At 41.6% G+C, this 16,777-nt stretch overlaps 2 protein-coding genes across 6 annotated transcripts in view; one reads left to right on the forward strand and one right to left on the reverse strand.

The window, feature by feature from the left end:
* Nucleotides 1–505, reverse strand: part of CHMP4C (charged multivesicular body protein 4C) — a 28,190-nt gene extending 27,685 nt beyond the window's left edge. The window contains exon 1 of the mRNA XM_004385991.2: nt 147–505. Within this exon, the coding sequence (XP_004386048.1) occupies nt 147–336 (190 nt within the window). The 5' untranslated portion in view covers nt 337–505. The remainder of the gene's footprint in view (nt 1–146) is intronic.
* Nucleotides 506–14,815: 14,310 nt separating this feature from the next.
* Nucleotides 14,816–16,777, forward strand: part of ZFAND1 (zinc finger AN1-type containing 1) — an 11,958-nt gene continuing 9,996 nt past the window's right edge. Inside the window, exon 1 of one of the 5 annotated variants that reach the window (XM_004385992.2) lies at nt 14,816–14,887. In XM_004385992.2, the coding sequence (XP_004386049.1) occupies nt 14,833–14,887 (55 nt within the window). In that variant the 5' untranslated portion in view covers nt 14,816–14,832. Of the gene's footprint in view, nt 14,929–16,192; nt 16,276–16,777 lie in introns of those variants that run through there. The other 4 variants (XM_023740296.1, XM_023740293.1, XM_023740294.1 and 1 more) reach the window with 4 other exon arrangements.

Consider the following 16,777-nt stretch of genomic DNA (forward strand, 5'->3'; position numbering starts at 1 on the left):
TGGTGGTCAGTACAGTTTCCGGATAGACCGCAGGAGCAGAGCTGAAGGGGCTCCCACCTGGCCGCCCGGGGCCTGGGGGTGCTGTGGGGGCACCGTTCCCAGGACAAGGCTGGAGGAGCTGGCTGAGGCCCAGACCCCGCGCGTACCTCGCTTGTTCTGCGTGCCGTGCTTCCTGGCCAGGGCGAGTTCTCTCTGGATTCGGTTTTCCAGGTACTCTTGTTTCTTGCCCAGCATCTCCTCTGTCTCCCGAAGTCGGGCCAGGGCCTCCTGGGGGCTAGGGGCAGCTCGGCTCTTCGAAGAGCCGCCCCCTTTAAAGAACTTGCCCAGCTTGCTCATGGCTGTGAAGTGGGGCGCAGGGGTCCCCGAGGCGGCTCAGGTGCTCCCCGGGGCCGCGCGGGGCGGACAGGTGAGCCAGGTAGCGCTCTGGGGGCCCCAGGCTTGGAACGCGGCGCTCCAGGGAATCAACAAGTGGTGGGGCAGGTGACACGCACTCCTGGGCATTTCCTGGCCGCCTGCTCGCCCCGCCCTCGGCGCGGTCACCGGGCGGGGAGGACACCCGGTCCGGCCGGCGCCAGCCAGCCCCCGGGAGTTGAGGGAGGGCGGAAACGCAGGCAGAGTTACTGATGCTTTGTTCACTCGGGAGACGCACCCACAGATGAACTCCTCTGGGAATGGCTCGTTTCAAAAAGCAAGCCAAAATTCCGGGGGTTTTGTGCTGGCCTAAAAACGAATGTAAAATAAGTGAGCTTTACTTATTTGGATAAGCAAATGCTTTATTCTAAGCGGGAAGCCTGGAGGCATATTAGTTGAGAACTATGGCAGCTAACCAAAAGGTCTGCAGTTTGAATCCACCAGCTGCTCCTTGGAAACCCTATGGGGCAGTTCTGCTCTGACCTACAGGGTCGCTATGGGTCAGAATTGACTCGAGGGCAATGGGATTTTGGTTTTGGTTTTATTCTAAGTATGTGCTGTCTGTGTGTGTGTGAGCAAGTGAATAAATAGTATTTATTTTCCTCTAGGTGTATCCTGTGGGTGTGTGTGTGTGCACACGCGTTTCCAGGAGAGTTGTCCACCACTGTGATGCAGGTGTATTCCAAGCGCGCGCGCGTGTGTGTGTGTGTGTGTGTGTGTGTGCATGAATAAATAATAATATTTTCCTCTAGGTGTATCCCATGGGTGTGAGTGTGTGTGTGCATGCGTATTTCCAGGAGAGTTGTCCACCACTGCGATGCAAGTGTGTGGGCAAGTGGCTTCATCCAGGAGCTCCAGGTGGTCTCCTAGGCTTCCCTCTGCACGTGTAGCCAGGGCAAGCAGATGTGTGCCTGCGTGCCAGGTGACCTAGTGGATTCTGAACCATTTCATCCACGTGGGTTTGAAGTCGGTGGAAGAAGATCATCATCTCTTTTTCTAATGTCAGGACTTCTGAAGATGTTTGGTGGTTACAGTCAATTCAGTAATAAGAGATCTGAAGCTTTCAGTGTGATGGACAGTGTATCCAGAAGCCTTAATGGGGCTGCCTCTTATGTTTGGATCTATGTCAAATGCCTTTACAGAGACACTTAAGTTACAAAGGCAAGAATGACTTAGAAGAAACAAAACAAAACTCTGTTCACGCTCTCTCACTCCCGTCTATTGGAGCTGCAAGCAAAGCGTTTGGTAAGACGAAAGGACAGTGATTTGTAATGATTGTGGATGATGCAATACAAATTGAAAATCTGTGTTAAACACTCTACAAAGGAGTGAGAGAGACATGGAATTGAGTCTGTGTTCTAGTTTTAAAGGACTAGCATGTAGCCAGCATAATACAGACCTATTTGAGTAATATTACCCAATATTAACCTATTAGTGATCTTTAGCTAAACACAGATTGTTACAAATAAATAAATAAAGCATCCATTACTATGACAAATACACCTTGATACCCAAGATCAAAAATCCGATTTTGTGTGTTAAGTAAAACAGAAGCAGCATGTTGATCCATTTTATTCAACATTGGTATGTTGTTATTTTTAGGTGACGTCAAGTCGGTTCTGACTCATAGCGACCGTATGTACAACAGAACGAAACATGCCCAATCTTGTGCCATCCTTGCAGTCGTTGTTATGCTTGAGCCCATTATTGCAGCCACTGTGTCAGTCCATCTCACTGAGGGTCTTCCTCTTTTTCACTGACCCTCTACTTTACCAAGCTTGATGTCCTTCTCCAGGGACTGGTTCCTCCTGATAACATGTCCGTGAGAGAAGTCTTGCTATTCTCACTTCTAAGGAGCATTCTGGCTGTACTTCTTCCAAGACAGATGTGTTGTTCTTCTGGCAGTCCATGGTATATTCAATATTCTTGGCCAACACCATAATTCAAAGGCATCGATTCTTCTTTGGCCTTCCTTATTCATTATCCAGGTTTCATGTACATATGAGCTGATTGAAAATACCATGACTTGGGTCAGGTGCATCATAGCCCTCAAAGTGACATCTTTGCTTTTTAACACTTTTAGGAGGTCTTTTGCAGCAGATTTGCCCAGTGTAATATGTTGTTTGATTTCTTGTCTGCTGCTTCCATGGGTGTTGTTGGTGGATCCAAGTAAAATGAAATCCTTGACAACTTCAATATTGATATAGCCCCGCATCAAATTTTGCTGAAGAAACTGAATGTTTTCATAGGAGGCTTATAGGTATATACCACAGAAACACACACGTTAATTTATCATTTCTCAGTAACTACAGCCAGAAACCTCATTACTTTCTGCTTGGCCAGCCATACCACTTATGGTCTGTAACATATTTTGCTTGAATTTTGTATGTATTATAAACTATAATAAATATTGTTTTATTATCCAAATATTTTATGAATCTGTTTTGGAACTTATTTTCTTAACTAGATTTTAAGTCCCTTGAGAGTCAAGAAGTAGCACTTATTCCCACTTCTGGTCAGTTTGACGAACCTTTATTGAGTGCATTCTGTTATAGTACTAGGAATACACGTACAGTCTGCCCTCTAGAAGGGCTTATCTTCTAACAATAGTAGTAACAGCTGCCATCTTTTGAACACCTACTCTGTGGCAGGCATGTTACATTCATTCTCAATACTCCTTACAAACACCCTGCAAAGTAGGTATTGTTATTTCTACCTGATACATGAAGAACCTGAGGTTCTACTGGTAACGTGGCCCAGATGGCCCAAGCAGTAAAAGAGGAAGAGATCTTTCTGTTTTAAAGCTCATGACCTTGTCACTGTTCACATGACCTACTTTCCACTGCAGAGGAGGGCCTCATGAAGTATTTATTTAACTAAATAACTTGCGATGAAGAGGTGGTTGTGAAGCATTAACTCTAAGGGATTCTACAAGCATTATTGAATTCATGGAGGGGCACATTTAAAGAGGAACTTCTCCAATATACTAAAACATTCCTTTGTGGTTCACGAAACACTAGATTTTGTTAGGAGTATATGGAATAAATGGAACAGAGTTACTGAAATTTATAATGAGGAGTTACTTAATCCATCTACCCATCCATCCATCCATCCATCCATCCACCCATGTTTTCGCTCAACAGATAATTTATTGAGCATCTCTATGTGCTCTACCTAGGCATTGTGCTGGTTATTGAGGATATGGTTAAGAACAAAATAGAGGTGGTTTTCTGTTCCACAAGAGTTTACAACTTGGTGGGGGGAGTCAGAAATTAAACAAGTGATTTCACAAATAATGGACTTTATAAATTAAAGTTATATTAGGTACTATGAAGAAGCACAGGAAATACAGAGAATCTGACTTTGTCTTAGAGGTCAAAAAAGGTAGCTTGAAAAAGTGACATTTAACCTGGAATTTGAATGATGAGTAGGAGTTACCTAGGTCTAGAGAAAAGGAAAGAGTATTCCAGGATAAATCATTCATTCATTCATCTTTTTTTTTTTTTTAAGTAGGTGGTATATACCAACATAGTTCTAAATGCTGGAGATTCAGCAATGAACAAAGAGAGATAAAAATCCATGTACTTGTGAAGGCTGCTTTCTATTTAGTGGAAGACAGACAATTAATTAAGAAAGTAATGTACTGTATGTGCTATCTGGAAAAAAATAAAGCAGGAAGTGTTTGAGATTTAAAATTTTAAACAATGCATGCAACAATCTTGAGGTTGAAGGATTTGGTTTGAAGGAAGACCAGTAGAGCTGGGGCTGGGAGATAGAAGAGGAAGGTGTAATGACATGATCTTTAGAGGTAGGCAGAGCCCAGATCACATAACATCCACACAATATGCTAAGGATCTTGTATTTTATTCTAAGAGCAAATAAAAATCAATCAGAAAATTAAAACAAAGAATCTAGTCATTAATTTATAATTCAATGGAAAAAATAATCAATTTTACACAATTTAATGTGTAGATCACTTTCAGAAACACAGATGGCGTGCAAAGAAAGATACATTTAAATGAAAAATCCTTCTCTTCCATCAATACCTGAACTCAACAGGGAAAAGATAATACTTGCAAGCAAGCAAACCATTCAAATATATATTATAATTCAGCAGTGGGAAACAGAAAGTACATTTTTATATCAATGATTTAGAAGCTGAAAATAACACATTAATCTTCATTCCATACTCATCCTACAAATATGGTTTCGTAAAGAGTTCTCAGTATCTAGTGTACTTTTCATTTTCTAATCTCAGTTGATCTCAGCTAATAAGGAGGCTGTTGTTCAAAACAGTGATCTTGTTCAGGATGATTTACCATGGTTAAGATGGCAAAGGAAATTGGAAATTTATAGATCCGTTAAAAAGTCTTAGATGTCAGACTAATTGATACATTTTGGCCACCCTTGGAAATTACGTCCATTTTTAGAATGCCAAATGAACTCTCTAAAGCAACAGAAGAAGAATTACCCTTTAAACATACAGCAAAACCATCATCCAATGGTTATTTATTAAGCAGCTAAACAAGCATGTACACCTTCTTTTCATCAGCAGTTCTGTTTCTTAGAACCAAGCATGCACTGTATTAATACTCAATCACAATAGTGAGTACAAAGGGAGCCATTATGAAAAATAACAATTTTCCAGCTATAAAAGTTTTATTGCCCTAATTCATAATGAAGAAATATGGGGCCTGGGCCTGAATTTTGTCTTCAAAGCTCTTTATCCATGTTTTCTCATATCTCTGTTCACCTCTGATCCGAAAGACGTTAAAGAATCTCAGATTTACCAGATTCAAGTGTAAAATGTTTCTATACCAGCCACTTAATGGATATAAAATGAGATGTAGCCCTCTACCTCAATGTCACCCTTATTGTATAACCTACATAGCCCTTCCCAAAGGTAACTGTTACACCTTCCCTTACCTAAGAATTGCCTCATACCTGAACACAATCGCATGAGAGTTTGTACCTAATCAAAGAATACACGTTGTCCTCAAACCAGCTCCTTTCCCTCTCAGTTAAGGACAACTCCAGCCTTTCTTCACTCGAGCCGAAAACCCTGAGTCTTCTTGAACTCCTCTCTTTTCACCCCACATCCAATCCATCAGTGATCTTATAAGCTCTAACTACTACCCAAACCTGACAACTTACCAACATCCTGCTCCAAGTTCCTCGCCTAGATTAGCTCAGTAGACTTCTAACTGATCTCCTTATAACCATCTTGTTATCACTACAGTCTACCTACACAGTAGCTGGAGTCAGCCTGGGTCAAAACCCTTCAAGGGCTGCCCGCCTCACTCCAATTAAAAGCCAAGATCTTCACCAACGTCTTCGAGCCCACTTCCATCCCCACCCAGTACCTCCATGTCCACATATCTTATGATTAATCCCTGGTCCACTCTGCTCCAGCCACATTGACCTTCCCACTTTGACTGGAATATACCAGGCACATTCTCACCACAGAGCCTTTGCACTGGCTGCTTTTCTGCCTAGACACCTGTCCCCACTTTGTTGGCTCCCTCACCTTTTTCAAACCATTTCAGTGTCACCTTGTCACCCACCACCCTATTTAAAATTGCAACATCCCCCTCGCTGGAGCTCCTGCCCCCTTCCTCTGCCCTATTTTTCTCCATAACCCTTATCACCATCTGTAATATGCTACGTTTTTGTTTTTTCATTATGTTTGTTTTCTGTCTCCACCGCTAGAATGCTCTCCATGAGAACAGGGATTTTTATAAGTTTTCTTTTCCAATGTATTCCCAGTCCCTAGAATAGTATCTGACACATAGTAGGCATTCTCTCAATTTTTGTTGGATAAAAAAATGAATAAATGAATGAAGGTAGGAAGAAATACAACGGGTCATAAAGCATTCAAGCGAGATTGTAACACATTAAAATACTGGAAACTACTCCAAGACTCTGTGTCATCATTGTCAGAAGAAGCATTTATCCTTTCTAAGTGTTAAATCTCTGAGACCAGTATCCTTTCTAAGTGTTAAATCTCTCTCAAATTTCTGGCCCATTTTAGCTGCCCAAAGGAAAAAACTTTGGACAAATGTTGCGTCCAGCACTAGAGAAGGAGTTAATCACTCACATACTAAAAATGTATTCTCTGGAAACTAATTTCACATATTAAACCACTGGATTCCTTTTCAATGGTGAGCATTTCAAAGACTAAAGTTAATAGTAGCTGCTATTGAACCATCAAAAAATTCCTGTAATTAATTTAATTATACTTGAATATTCAATTTGTATCAATATACAATTTAAAATGTCATTTCAAAACAATTTTGTCTCTGCTTATCAGGACTACTAAAATTACTTCTCAAAAGAATAATTACTTTTGGAAATGTTCCAAAAGTTTTTGCTCGGGCAAAGTGCACCCAAAAAAGATGATGCTTTTAAAAGCACACATGTGAGGCATACACACACACACACACACACACACACACACACCGATCACTATGATAATATTGGTGATGGTAGTTTTGATGATGGGGTTTTCTTTGCTTCACTCCCTTCCTTATCTCTCCCAGTTCAGCCCCAAACATTATCAACAATCCTGTTTTTACATTACCATGCTGAGGCTATCCTTTAAGTGTACCCCAGTTCACTTCATTCACGCTTGAAGTGTGAACCAAACACAATATGCCAGGTGTTTTTGACCACTCAAGCAGGGTGAAGCAAACTATCTAACTGATGTTTCATATTCTGAAGTTTGTATTTATGCCGATTAAGATTATAGCAGCTTTTGGAGCAGCTGTATGTCAGTGTTGACTTATTCAACCATTGATGCGTTTGGACAAATATTTTTTGAGGCCTTGCCATGTGCAGAGCACTGAGCAATGAGCTGGCAATATAATAATGACAAGTCACAATCTTTGTCCTCAAGGGACAGAGTGGAGATATTTACCAATAATCATGCAAATACAGACTTGCAAACTATGATGTTATGAAAATTTCCAGGAAATATGTATATTATGTAGGTAGAATAATGGCCCCCTGAAACCTGTGACTATATCATCCTACACAGCAAAATGGGTTTTGCATATGTGATTAAATTACAGATCTTGAAATGGGAAGATTATCTTGGATTATCCAAGTTGGCCCAATATAGTCACAAGTGAAGCGTGCGGCTCAGACTCACAAAAGGAAATGTGATGATAGAAGCAGAGGTCAGAGAGAGATAGAGATAGATTGGAGATGCTACCCTGCTGGCCTTGAAGGTGGAGGAAAAAGCCAGAAGCAGGCCTCACAATGCAGGCAGTCTCTGGAAGCTGCAAAAGACAAAGACATGGATTCTCTCCTAAAGCCTCCAGAAGGAATGCAACCTTGCTGACACCTTCATTTTAGGACTTCTGACTTCCAGATACGTAAGATAATACATCTGTGCTGTTTAAAGCCACTAAGTTTGTGGTAGTTTGTTACAGCAGCAATAGGAAACTAATACATATAACGTATAATACATATAACAAAGATCCAGGCTGAAGCAGGTCCCTAAAGCCTGTTTTGGGTAAGACAACTCTGAGCTGAGAGATAAAAGACAGCAGGAGATCACCAGGCAATTTTGGGAAGAGGAGGAAATATACCATACTAAAGGGCTGGCCCATGAAGTTGGGAGCATAGCTGGTAAGTACAAATAATTAAGAAGTCAGTAGTGAGAGTGAAAAGAAAGAGCAGTTCTGGACACTGGGGAGAAGGCAGGAGTTGAGTCACTTAGGGCATTATAAGCCATTCTATAAAATGGGGATAATAGCAGTATCTATCTTTTTATTTAATTTTGTTTATTTTGTTCTTGTTCTTGAGAATATATACAGCAAAACATACATGAGTTCAACAATTCAATGACATTGATCCCATTCTTCAAGTTGTGCAACTGTTCTCACCCTCCTTTTCTGAGTTGTTCCACCCCCATTAATATAAACTCACTGTCCCCTTAGTTTCCTATTTAATCTTTCGAGTTTTTGTTGTCAATTTAATCCTACATAGATAGGTCTTGAAACAGTACAATGCTCAAGGCAGACATTCTTTAATAGTTAAGCTAAACTATTGTTTGGTTTTAAGAAGACTTCAGTGATATTTTTGGTTTAAGGTTTAAAGATTATCTCTGGGCAATAGTTTCAGGGTTTCATCCAGCCTCCATGGCTCCAGAAAGTCTGGACTCCATGAGAATTTTAAATTCTGTTCTGCATTTTCCCCCTTTTGATCAGGATTTTTCTATAGACTCTTTGATCAGAATGTTCAGTAATGGTAGCCTTGCCAAACAGAGATGTGTACAGCAATGTTCATTTCAGCACTATGCACAATAGCCAGAAGGTGGAAACAACCTAAACAGATAAACAACCTAGATGAATGGTAAACAAAATTTAGTACATACATACAATGGAATAGTACTCAGCTAGCAGGAGAAATGAAGTCTTGATGCATGCTACAATATGGATGGAGCTTGAAGGCATTATGCTGAGTGAAATAAGTCAATCACAAAAGGACAGATACCGCATGACCTCACTTATGTAAAAAGACAAGAAAAGGCAAATGTATAGAGACCAAAGTTTATTAGTGGTTACAAAGTCTATTAGTGGGCAGGCGGGAGGAGGAAAGGGAGGGTTAACAGTGAAGGAAAAACCATGTTGATTAAGGACAGGGTTGCACAGCTGATTATTGCAATTGCTGTTAATAAGTTTTATACTTAGATGTAGTATAGTTTTACACTTAGATATACTTACAACAACGACTAAAAACAAACAAACAAACAAACAAAAAGAGTAGCTGCTGAGGCTGCTTATATACAACCATACACCTCATGGGATTTTGTTCCTTCGTTTGGAGGTGTACGGTCATGGTTTCATGAGACATCCCAGTTAATTGGCCTAATAATGTGTTTAGTGCTTCTGTTCTACCTCTTAGTTCATTGTGGAGGGCCTGGGGTCTTAAAAGCTTGCAAGCGACCATCCAGATCTCTATGCACCTGGAGCAACAGAGGAAAAAGAAGAACCAGGAATAAGTGGATAATATGGAATGTGTGGCTAACTGCCTCCATGAACAACTGCCTCCTTTGCCATGAGACCAGAAGAACTGGATGGTGCCCAGCTATCATTAACAGTATCTATCATAATGTGGTGTTACGAAGATTAAAGTAAATAATCCATTCACATGCCTAACACATAATAAGTGCTTAAAGAATTTTAGTTGTTATTATTAAAGTTTGATTTAGAATGTTTTAGATCTGATTCAGAGTATACTAGGCAAGATAAACTGATATTCAGAAAAGAGAAATAATTTTGTTAGTCATGTGAATTATGGAATATCTCACTTTTTAGTTGTTTTATTTATTCCCTATATATTAGTCAATTATTACCGTGATGATGCTGTGTAATAGGTCACTCCAAAACTCAGGGACTTACAGCAATAAGTAATTATACTCACTCTCATAGACCTGCAGGTATATTGATTTTTCAGTCATAATTAAAAATGTTGAATGTTATTATTAAGCAATATAATTTCTTTTTAAAAAAGAGTTATCCTAAGGATAACTACAGGGACTAAGTTTATATTTGTAATCACATCTTTTTATATTGCCAGAAAATTCAAGCCAAATTTAATTCCAATTGTAATCAGTGAAGAAGTAGAATAGGACATCATTGCAACAAACAGGTGTCATAAGTGAGTTTTTAAAAATCTTATAGCATTGGATGGAGTAAAATTTAATTCCCTAGTACCATGTCTAACTGTGCCACGCTTTTAATTAGGATAATCTCCTATTCTTTAGTACATTACCTGTAAAGAAACATTTTTATTGCAAACTATTTAAAACTTACAGAAAAGTGCATAAACATATAGATACAGATTAACAGAGGCATAAACAAAACTTCCCAGGTCACAAAATAGGACACTGCCAACATCACAGAAGCCCCTGCTGCCACTCCTTGTATCCCTTCTTGATCCCAAAGCCCTCTTTATTCCCTGCTCAGGTAATTACTCTTCTAAATTTCATGGTAACTATTTTCTTGATTGTCTTTACAGGTACACCAGTATGTATAGATCCCCAAACAATATGATCAGTTCTGCCTCATTTGGACTCTATAAATGGAATGGGTGGTATGCATTCTTTTGTGTTTTGTTTGTCCACACAGGATTGTGTTAAGATTCTTCAACTCATGCTCATTTATTTTCATTGTGGTAAGACATGGCATGGTTTGACTATACCGTGATTTGATTGTCTTCTCTACTACTGATGAGCATTTGGTTTATTTTCAGTTTGGGCTATAACAGAGTTCTGCGGGGAGAATTCTTGTCTCTCTCTCCTGTGTTCATATTCCCTCAGATACGTAGGAACATTATTCTTTCAGGGGATTAGATTGTGATCGCATTTTCATTCTAAAAGTTAGGGGAAATTATTCTGTCTCATCAGGTATGACAAAAATATTAATTACAGTCCTTTATCTCACAAATTTATAGCAAATGTTTAATATGAGGCCTAATAACATCATAGCGGATTGGAAGAATTTACAATGAGGAAGAAAACATTGATCCAGCCATTAGAGTCTTATAGCCCAGTTAGGGAGAGAGATGCTTAGCTATAGTTATAACAAAAGTTAGAAATAACTAAGTTTATTAAAGAGGCATGGGTAAAATGTAATGAGAGGCCGAAAGAAGGGGATGCTCCTTTACTGTGGGAGGAATGAGGAAAAGCCCTGGCTGGAGATGAAATCTGAATTTGTGCTCAAGGATAGATAGGAATTTGATTTGTATAGATGAGTCAAAGGCAGAGGGAATACCACAAAGACAAGAGAGGTGGGGAAACCAGGGGCATGTATAGAAACCTATGGTAATTCAACTTGACCAGTGCACAGGAGAATTAATAATTTATAATTATTTAATTAATAAATGCATTAATCATTTAATAATGTTTGTTGAACATTCTATTATAATTGCTCAGGGCAACTATAATACAATAGACAGCAGAAACAGATACGCTTCCCAGCCTCACGGAGCTTACAGCTTAGTGGGCGAGACAAACATTAATCAAAGAAGCATATAAGCAAATGCAAAATTGAGTCTTGAACAAATGTTTTGAAGGAGATACAGAGTTAATGTAGTAACAGCAGGATGTGTCCTAGCTGAGGAGAACAAAGAAGAATTTCCCAAGTAGTGAGTTCAGTGGTCCAGAGAGTAGGGAGCCTGAGGGAAAGTGGTTATTGCTCAGGTTGGAAAGAAAAGTTGAAGCCAGATTGATAAGCTTTATTTGGGAAGTTAAGGAATCCTGTGAACCATGGGGAATCAATGGGAAACCTATTGAATGCTAAATGCTAAAAAAAAACACAGGAATGAAACAGATCAAAAGTGGAGGGAAAAGCGCTCCTCATGTGCATGGGGCACCGGGAGTGTGAAGAGGCCTCTGAGAGAGTGAGAGAAAGGCGGTTGTTGTTGTTAGTTAGTTACCATCTAGTTTGGGTGGTGCAAATGGTTAAATGCTTGATTACTAGCTGAAAACTGGTGATTGGAACCCACCCAGAGGCTTCCTGGGAGTCAGGCCTGGCAATCTGCTTCTGAAAGTTCACACCCTTGAAAACCCTGTGGAGCATTTCTACTCCACACACATTGGGTCACCACAGGAGGAAGGAAGGTGGGACCAAGATGGTGAAGGACTTAAATGCTAAGCAGAGGCATTCCTCCTTAGACTCTGAGTTCCTTTGGTTCAGGGACCTTGTCTTATTCAATTCTGTATCAGACCAAGAATAGCGTCTGATGTTCAAACATTGGCTGAATTGACTTGAGTGAAGATTTTATTTTGCAGCTAACAGAAGTCACTGAAGACTTTTTTGCCAGGTAAATGATAATACCACCGGGTTAGTGATACTGATAAAAGTATGTAACAAGTGCTACTAAAGCAGATGTCTGATGTTCTGGAGGACTAAATTCTGCCCGGCGTTCAGAGATACCTTCCCCATGAAAGGATAACAGAATTAGACTCTGAAGGTAGAGTAAGAGAGAGGTGTGTTTCTCAAACTTCCCTAATGAAGGAATAATGAATGTGAGGGCATCTGTTAAAATATATAGCTTCCCAGGCCCCACTGCAAATCAAACTCATTGTCTTTGAGTCAATTCTGACTCATAGCAACCCTACAGGACAGAGTAGAACTGCCCCATAGGGTTTCCAAGGCTGTAATCTTTATGGGAGCAGACTGCCACATCTTTCCCCCACAGAGGGGCTGGTAGGTTTGAACCACTGACCTTTTGGTTAGTAGCCAGGCACTTTAACCACAGAGCCACCAGGGCTCCTCGGACTTATCCCAGACCAACTGAATCAGAGCCTGGGCACAGTATGGGCGTTTGGGCAATTGTGTTTCTTAGCAAGCACTCCACCTAATTTTAATTATGAAGAAAGTTTGGAAAACCCTAGGCTAGAGAACATTTGAGAGAAAAGGAAAAGCATATGCAAAAGTATGGCCATATGAAAGGGCCAGAAATTATTTTTTAAAAACGTTGAGAAGTTCAGTGTGGTTGGAGGATAGGGAGCCTGAGGGAAAGGGGTTATTGCTAAACCAGGCAGTACCCCCTTGTTCTGTTTGAACGACTGCCTCTTGATCCATGTACAAGTTCCTCATGGGCACAATTAAGTGTTCTGGAATTCCCATTCTTTGCAATGATATCCATAACTTGTTATGATCCACACAGTCGAATGCCTTTGCAGTCAGTAAAACACAGGTAAACATCCTTCTGGTATTCTCCACTCAGCCAAGATCCATCTAGAAAACCTGGTATTGACTGACTCATTTAGCTAAAATAAACACACAGAATCCAGGCAGGCCATGAATTCAGAGATTCAAGAAGGCCAGTAGTCTTGGAACTTGGATGGCAGTCCCGGCTCTTCTGCTAATCTGGGCAAATCATTTAACTTGGATGAACCTGTTTGTCTTAAAAAAAGAAAAGCTTTTTAATAAATAGCTAGATGATATCTTAGATTGTTTCCAGCTCTAAAATCTAAAGTTTGTCCTAAGAAATTCTAACGTGGAAATCTTACATAGATTTTATTCAAGAGTAAATTTTGAAGGAATGATTGCCGTTTTCCAATCCCACCCCTCCCCTTCGTCAATGAATATTGATCTGGGAATACCTAAAGCTATAAATGAGGCATTAGATACTTCTCCAGTTTCTGTAATGAGCACAGCTGATTGTCACTCATCCACTCTGAGTGGCAGCTGGTCAATGGAATGGCATCCATTGGTGCCCCACCTAGAAAAGCCTCTCCTTTTTCCTGTCCTTTGAAGTTGCTCCATAAGCACATGACACTTCCTTAACCCCAGGAGCCTTCCTCAGGTACTTGTGTTAAACAAGTCTGGGCTCTCTATGAGGACCCCGTGTGATTCAGGATGCACTCGGGAGCTTACGAGTTAGAAACTGTTTAATATTTTCTACTAGAACTAACCAAAAAAAAAGAAAAAGAAAGAAATACTTGCTTTTAAAAAGCCTAATGACTCCCTTGGAAAGGGAATTTATTTTAAACTATGTAATGAAGTAACATTGTTTTAGGATGAATCAGGAATTAGACAATGAGAGCCCCTGTATTTCACTTGATTCTTGCAATACTGTTAGTACTATTTCACTGTTAGTACTACTATTTTACTGTTAGCACTACTATTTTACTGCTGGTATTACCGTTTTACTGTCAGTATTACTATTTTACTGTTAGTACTATTTTGCTGTATTACTATTGCACTGTTAGTACTCCTATTTTACTGTTAGTACTATTTTGCTGTTAGTATTACTATTTTACTGTTAGCACTACTATTTTACTCCTAGTATTACTATTTTATTGCTAGTACTACTATTTTACTGTATTACTATTTCACTGCTCGTACTACTATTTTACTGTTTGTATTGCTAACAGTAGTAAAAGCTCAGGCTGCTAACCAAAAGGTCGCCGGTGTGAAGCCACCAGCCGCTCACTGGAGACCGTGTGGGGCAGTTCTACTCAGTCCTGTAGGGTTGCTATGAGTCGGAATCCACACCACGGGAATGGGTTTTGGTTTTTATTACTGTTAGTATTACCAATTTACTGTTACTAAATTAGAATAAAAATTATACTAATTAAATAAATGCTTCTGGGACCATTCTCGATTCTGGTTACGGCACGAGGGGAAGAGTGGCACGCAATTTCCCACCAAAGGGGCTGACTAGGCGAGGGGACTCCACCCCGGGAAAAGCACAGCCCCGAGGGACACCCCTCTGCCGGGCCGCAGGACCTGGAGCCTTCCCGCGGCTTCTCACCGGCCAGGCGCGCTCACGGGAGCCCGGCCACACCCCCGCACCGCCCATCTGCGGGCTCCGCCCCCTGTTCCGCCGCGGTCCCGGCAGGCGCCGCGCCACGTCGCCCCGCCCCGGCGGCTTCGCCCCGCCCCTTACGTCACTGGGGCGATGGCGGAGTTGGACATTGGGCGGCACTGTCAGGTGGAGCACTGCCGGCAACGAGGTGATCCGGGAGTCTCCGGCCCCGCTCTGCTTCCGCGGAAGGTGGTGGCGGCTGAGGGGAGGCCGCGGGCCCGGGCAGGGTCGGAGTGGGCCGGGCGGGCACGTCCCTCCTGGGGCTGCAGTGAGGTTGTGCCTTTTGTGTTCCCCCTGAGCCTTGGGAAGAGACTTGTGATGTCTTTGGAGTGGAACCGTGCGTTTCCTGGACACGTCCTTTGTAAATTGACTTATGGTGCGCCTTGCCCACGTCTGCGGAGGGAGGACCCTTAGGGCGCTTAGGTCCGGGAGCAGGAAGATTTCCGTTCCGCTCTAGCCCTGCCTCTGTGGTCCTGGGAAAGCGCTTCTGTTTCCCAGACTTTCTGTTTACACCTCAGACTATTCCACCCGCTGATCGTTATGCTCTCCCAGCTCTGCTATTCTTATCACTGAGTCAACGGGCATTTACCGAGCATCTATTCTAGGTGTTCGGAATACATACAGATATAAAATAAGAGTTGTTTTTTCACAGAAGAGCTTTCACCCCAGTAAGCTGAACTTTAGAAAGCATGAATAATCAGGTGATGGTCTCCCTCCATGGTACTAGAGACCTTACGGTACACATCGCCCAATCTGAGAGCCAATGGTGGGGTGGCACAGGCTTCGGGATGCCGCACACCTGCAGCAGGCAAGTCCCTGAAGGCCTCTGGTGCTAGCATTATAGCCCTCCACTACTGTGTTCAGTCTTTGATACCCGACTGTCACTCCAAATCTGTGCCATCACATTTGCCACATACTACAGAGGCTGGCAAAAAGGTTTCATCTCCCATTGCGGCTCCAGTCATTGGTAGCGGGTGCCTGAATCACTGTGTTGAGAAGGACTCTGAGGTTTAGCCAGATTTAGTAGAAGTGCGGTCATTGGGTAGTGATGCCTGCTGTGGATGTGGGCTGAAGGACTGTGACACAATCCGTGCTAGGCTTTTGTTACTTGTTGTGTGCCGTCCAGTCATTTCCGACTCTTAGTGACCCTATCTGACAGTGCAGAACTGCCGTAGGATTTCCTAGACTAATATTTATGGGAGCAGATCACCAGGTCTTTTCTCTCACTGAGCAGCTTGCGGGGTCCAGCCACCCACCTTCTGGTTAGCAGCTGACCATTGCACCACCAGGGCTCCTTTTGTTATTTACGTTGCTGTTGTATGCCTTCGAGTTGATTCTGATTCATAGCGACCCCGATAGGACAGGGTAGAGCTGCCCCATAGGGTTTCCAAGGAGCAGCTGGAGGGTTCGAACTACTGACCTTTTTGTTAGTAGCCTGAGATCTTAACCACTTCGCCACCAGGGCTCCCTTTGTTATTTATAGCACTCTGTAAGTGTATCTTTCACCACTGGATGTAATCCCCAGCCATTCAACAGGTGAGAGGCTATGTTTCCTTGCAGACTTTTCATATGGAAACTCGGTCAATGGGATTTTGACCGTAAGTTATGCATATCTGGTGTACCAGATTCCCCCAATGAGTCCAGTGCACTTATATTCCTTCTGTGACCTAGTTCATCTTCCTCTCCATCTTCAGGTGTCTCTTAAAGATGAGGCCAGGGTCTAGGTCTTTGGGACTTAGGATTTAGAGTATGTTAAGTGGGGGTCCTAAATTTCATTTAGCTTCTGGGTGGATAGAAGCATGGTGTCAGATGCCAAGAAATGATCTTGATTATAACTCTTCCTCTTGATTTTCCTCTAATACTTACTTGGTCACCAAAACCCACCAAATAGCAAACATGTACAGTGTTTCCAGCTTGAAAGAGATATAAAGGTTTTGTAGCATATCACATTCTTAGCTTCCTTATTGACAGGTGTACACTGTATCACATCCCTAGCTTCCTTCTCTTACTGACACATGTATACAGCATATCACATCCT

The sequence above is a fragment of the Trichechus manatus genome, unplaced genomic scaffold (genome assembly GCF_000243295.1).
Source record: "Trichechus manatus latirostris isolate Lorelei unplaced genomic scaffold, TriManLat1.0 scaffold00152, whole genome shotgun sequence".
Taxonomy (NCBI): Eukaryota; Metazoa; Chordata; class Mammalia; order Sirenia; family Trichechidae; genus Trichechus; species Trichechus manatus.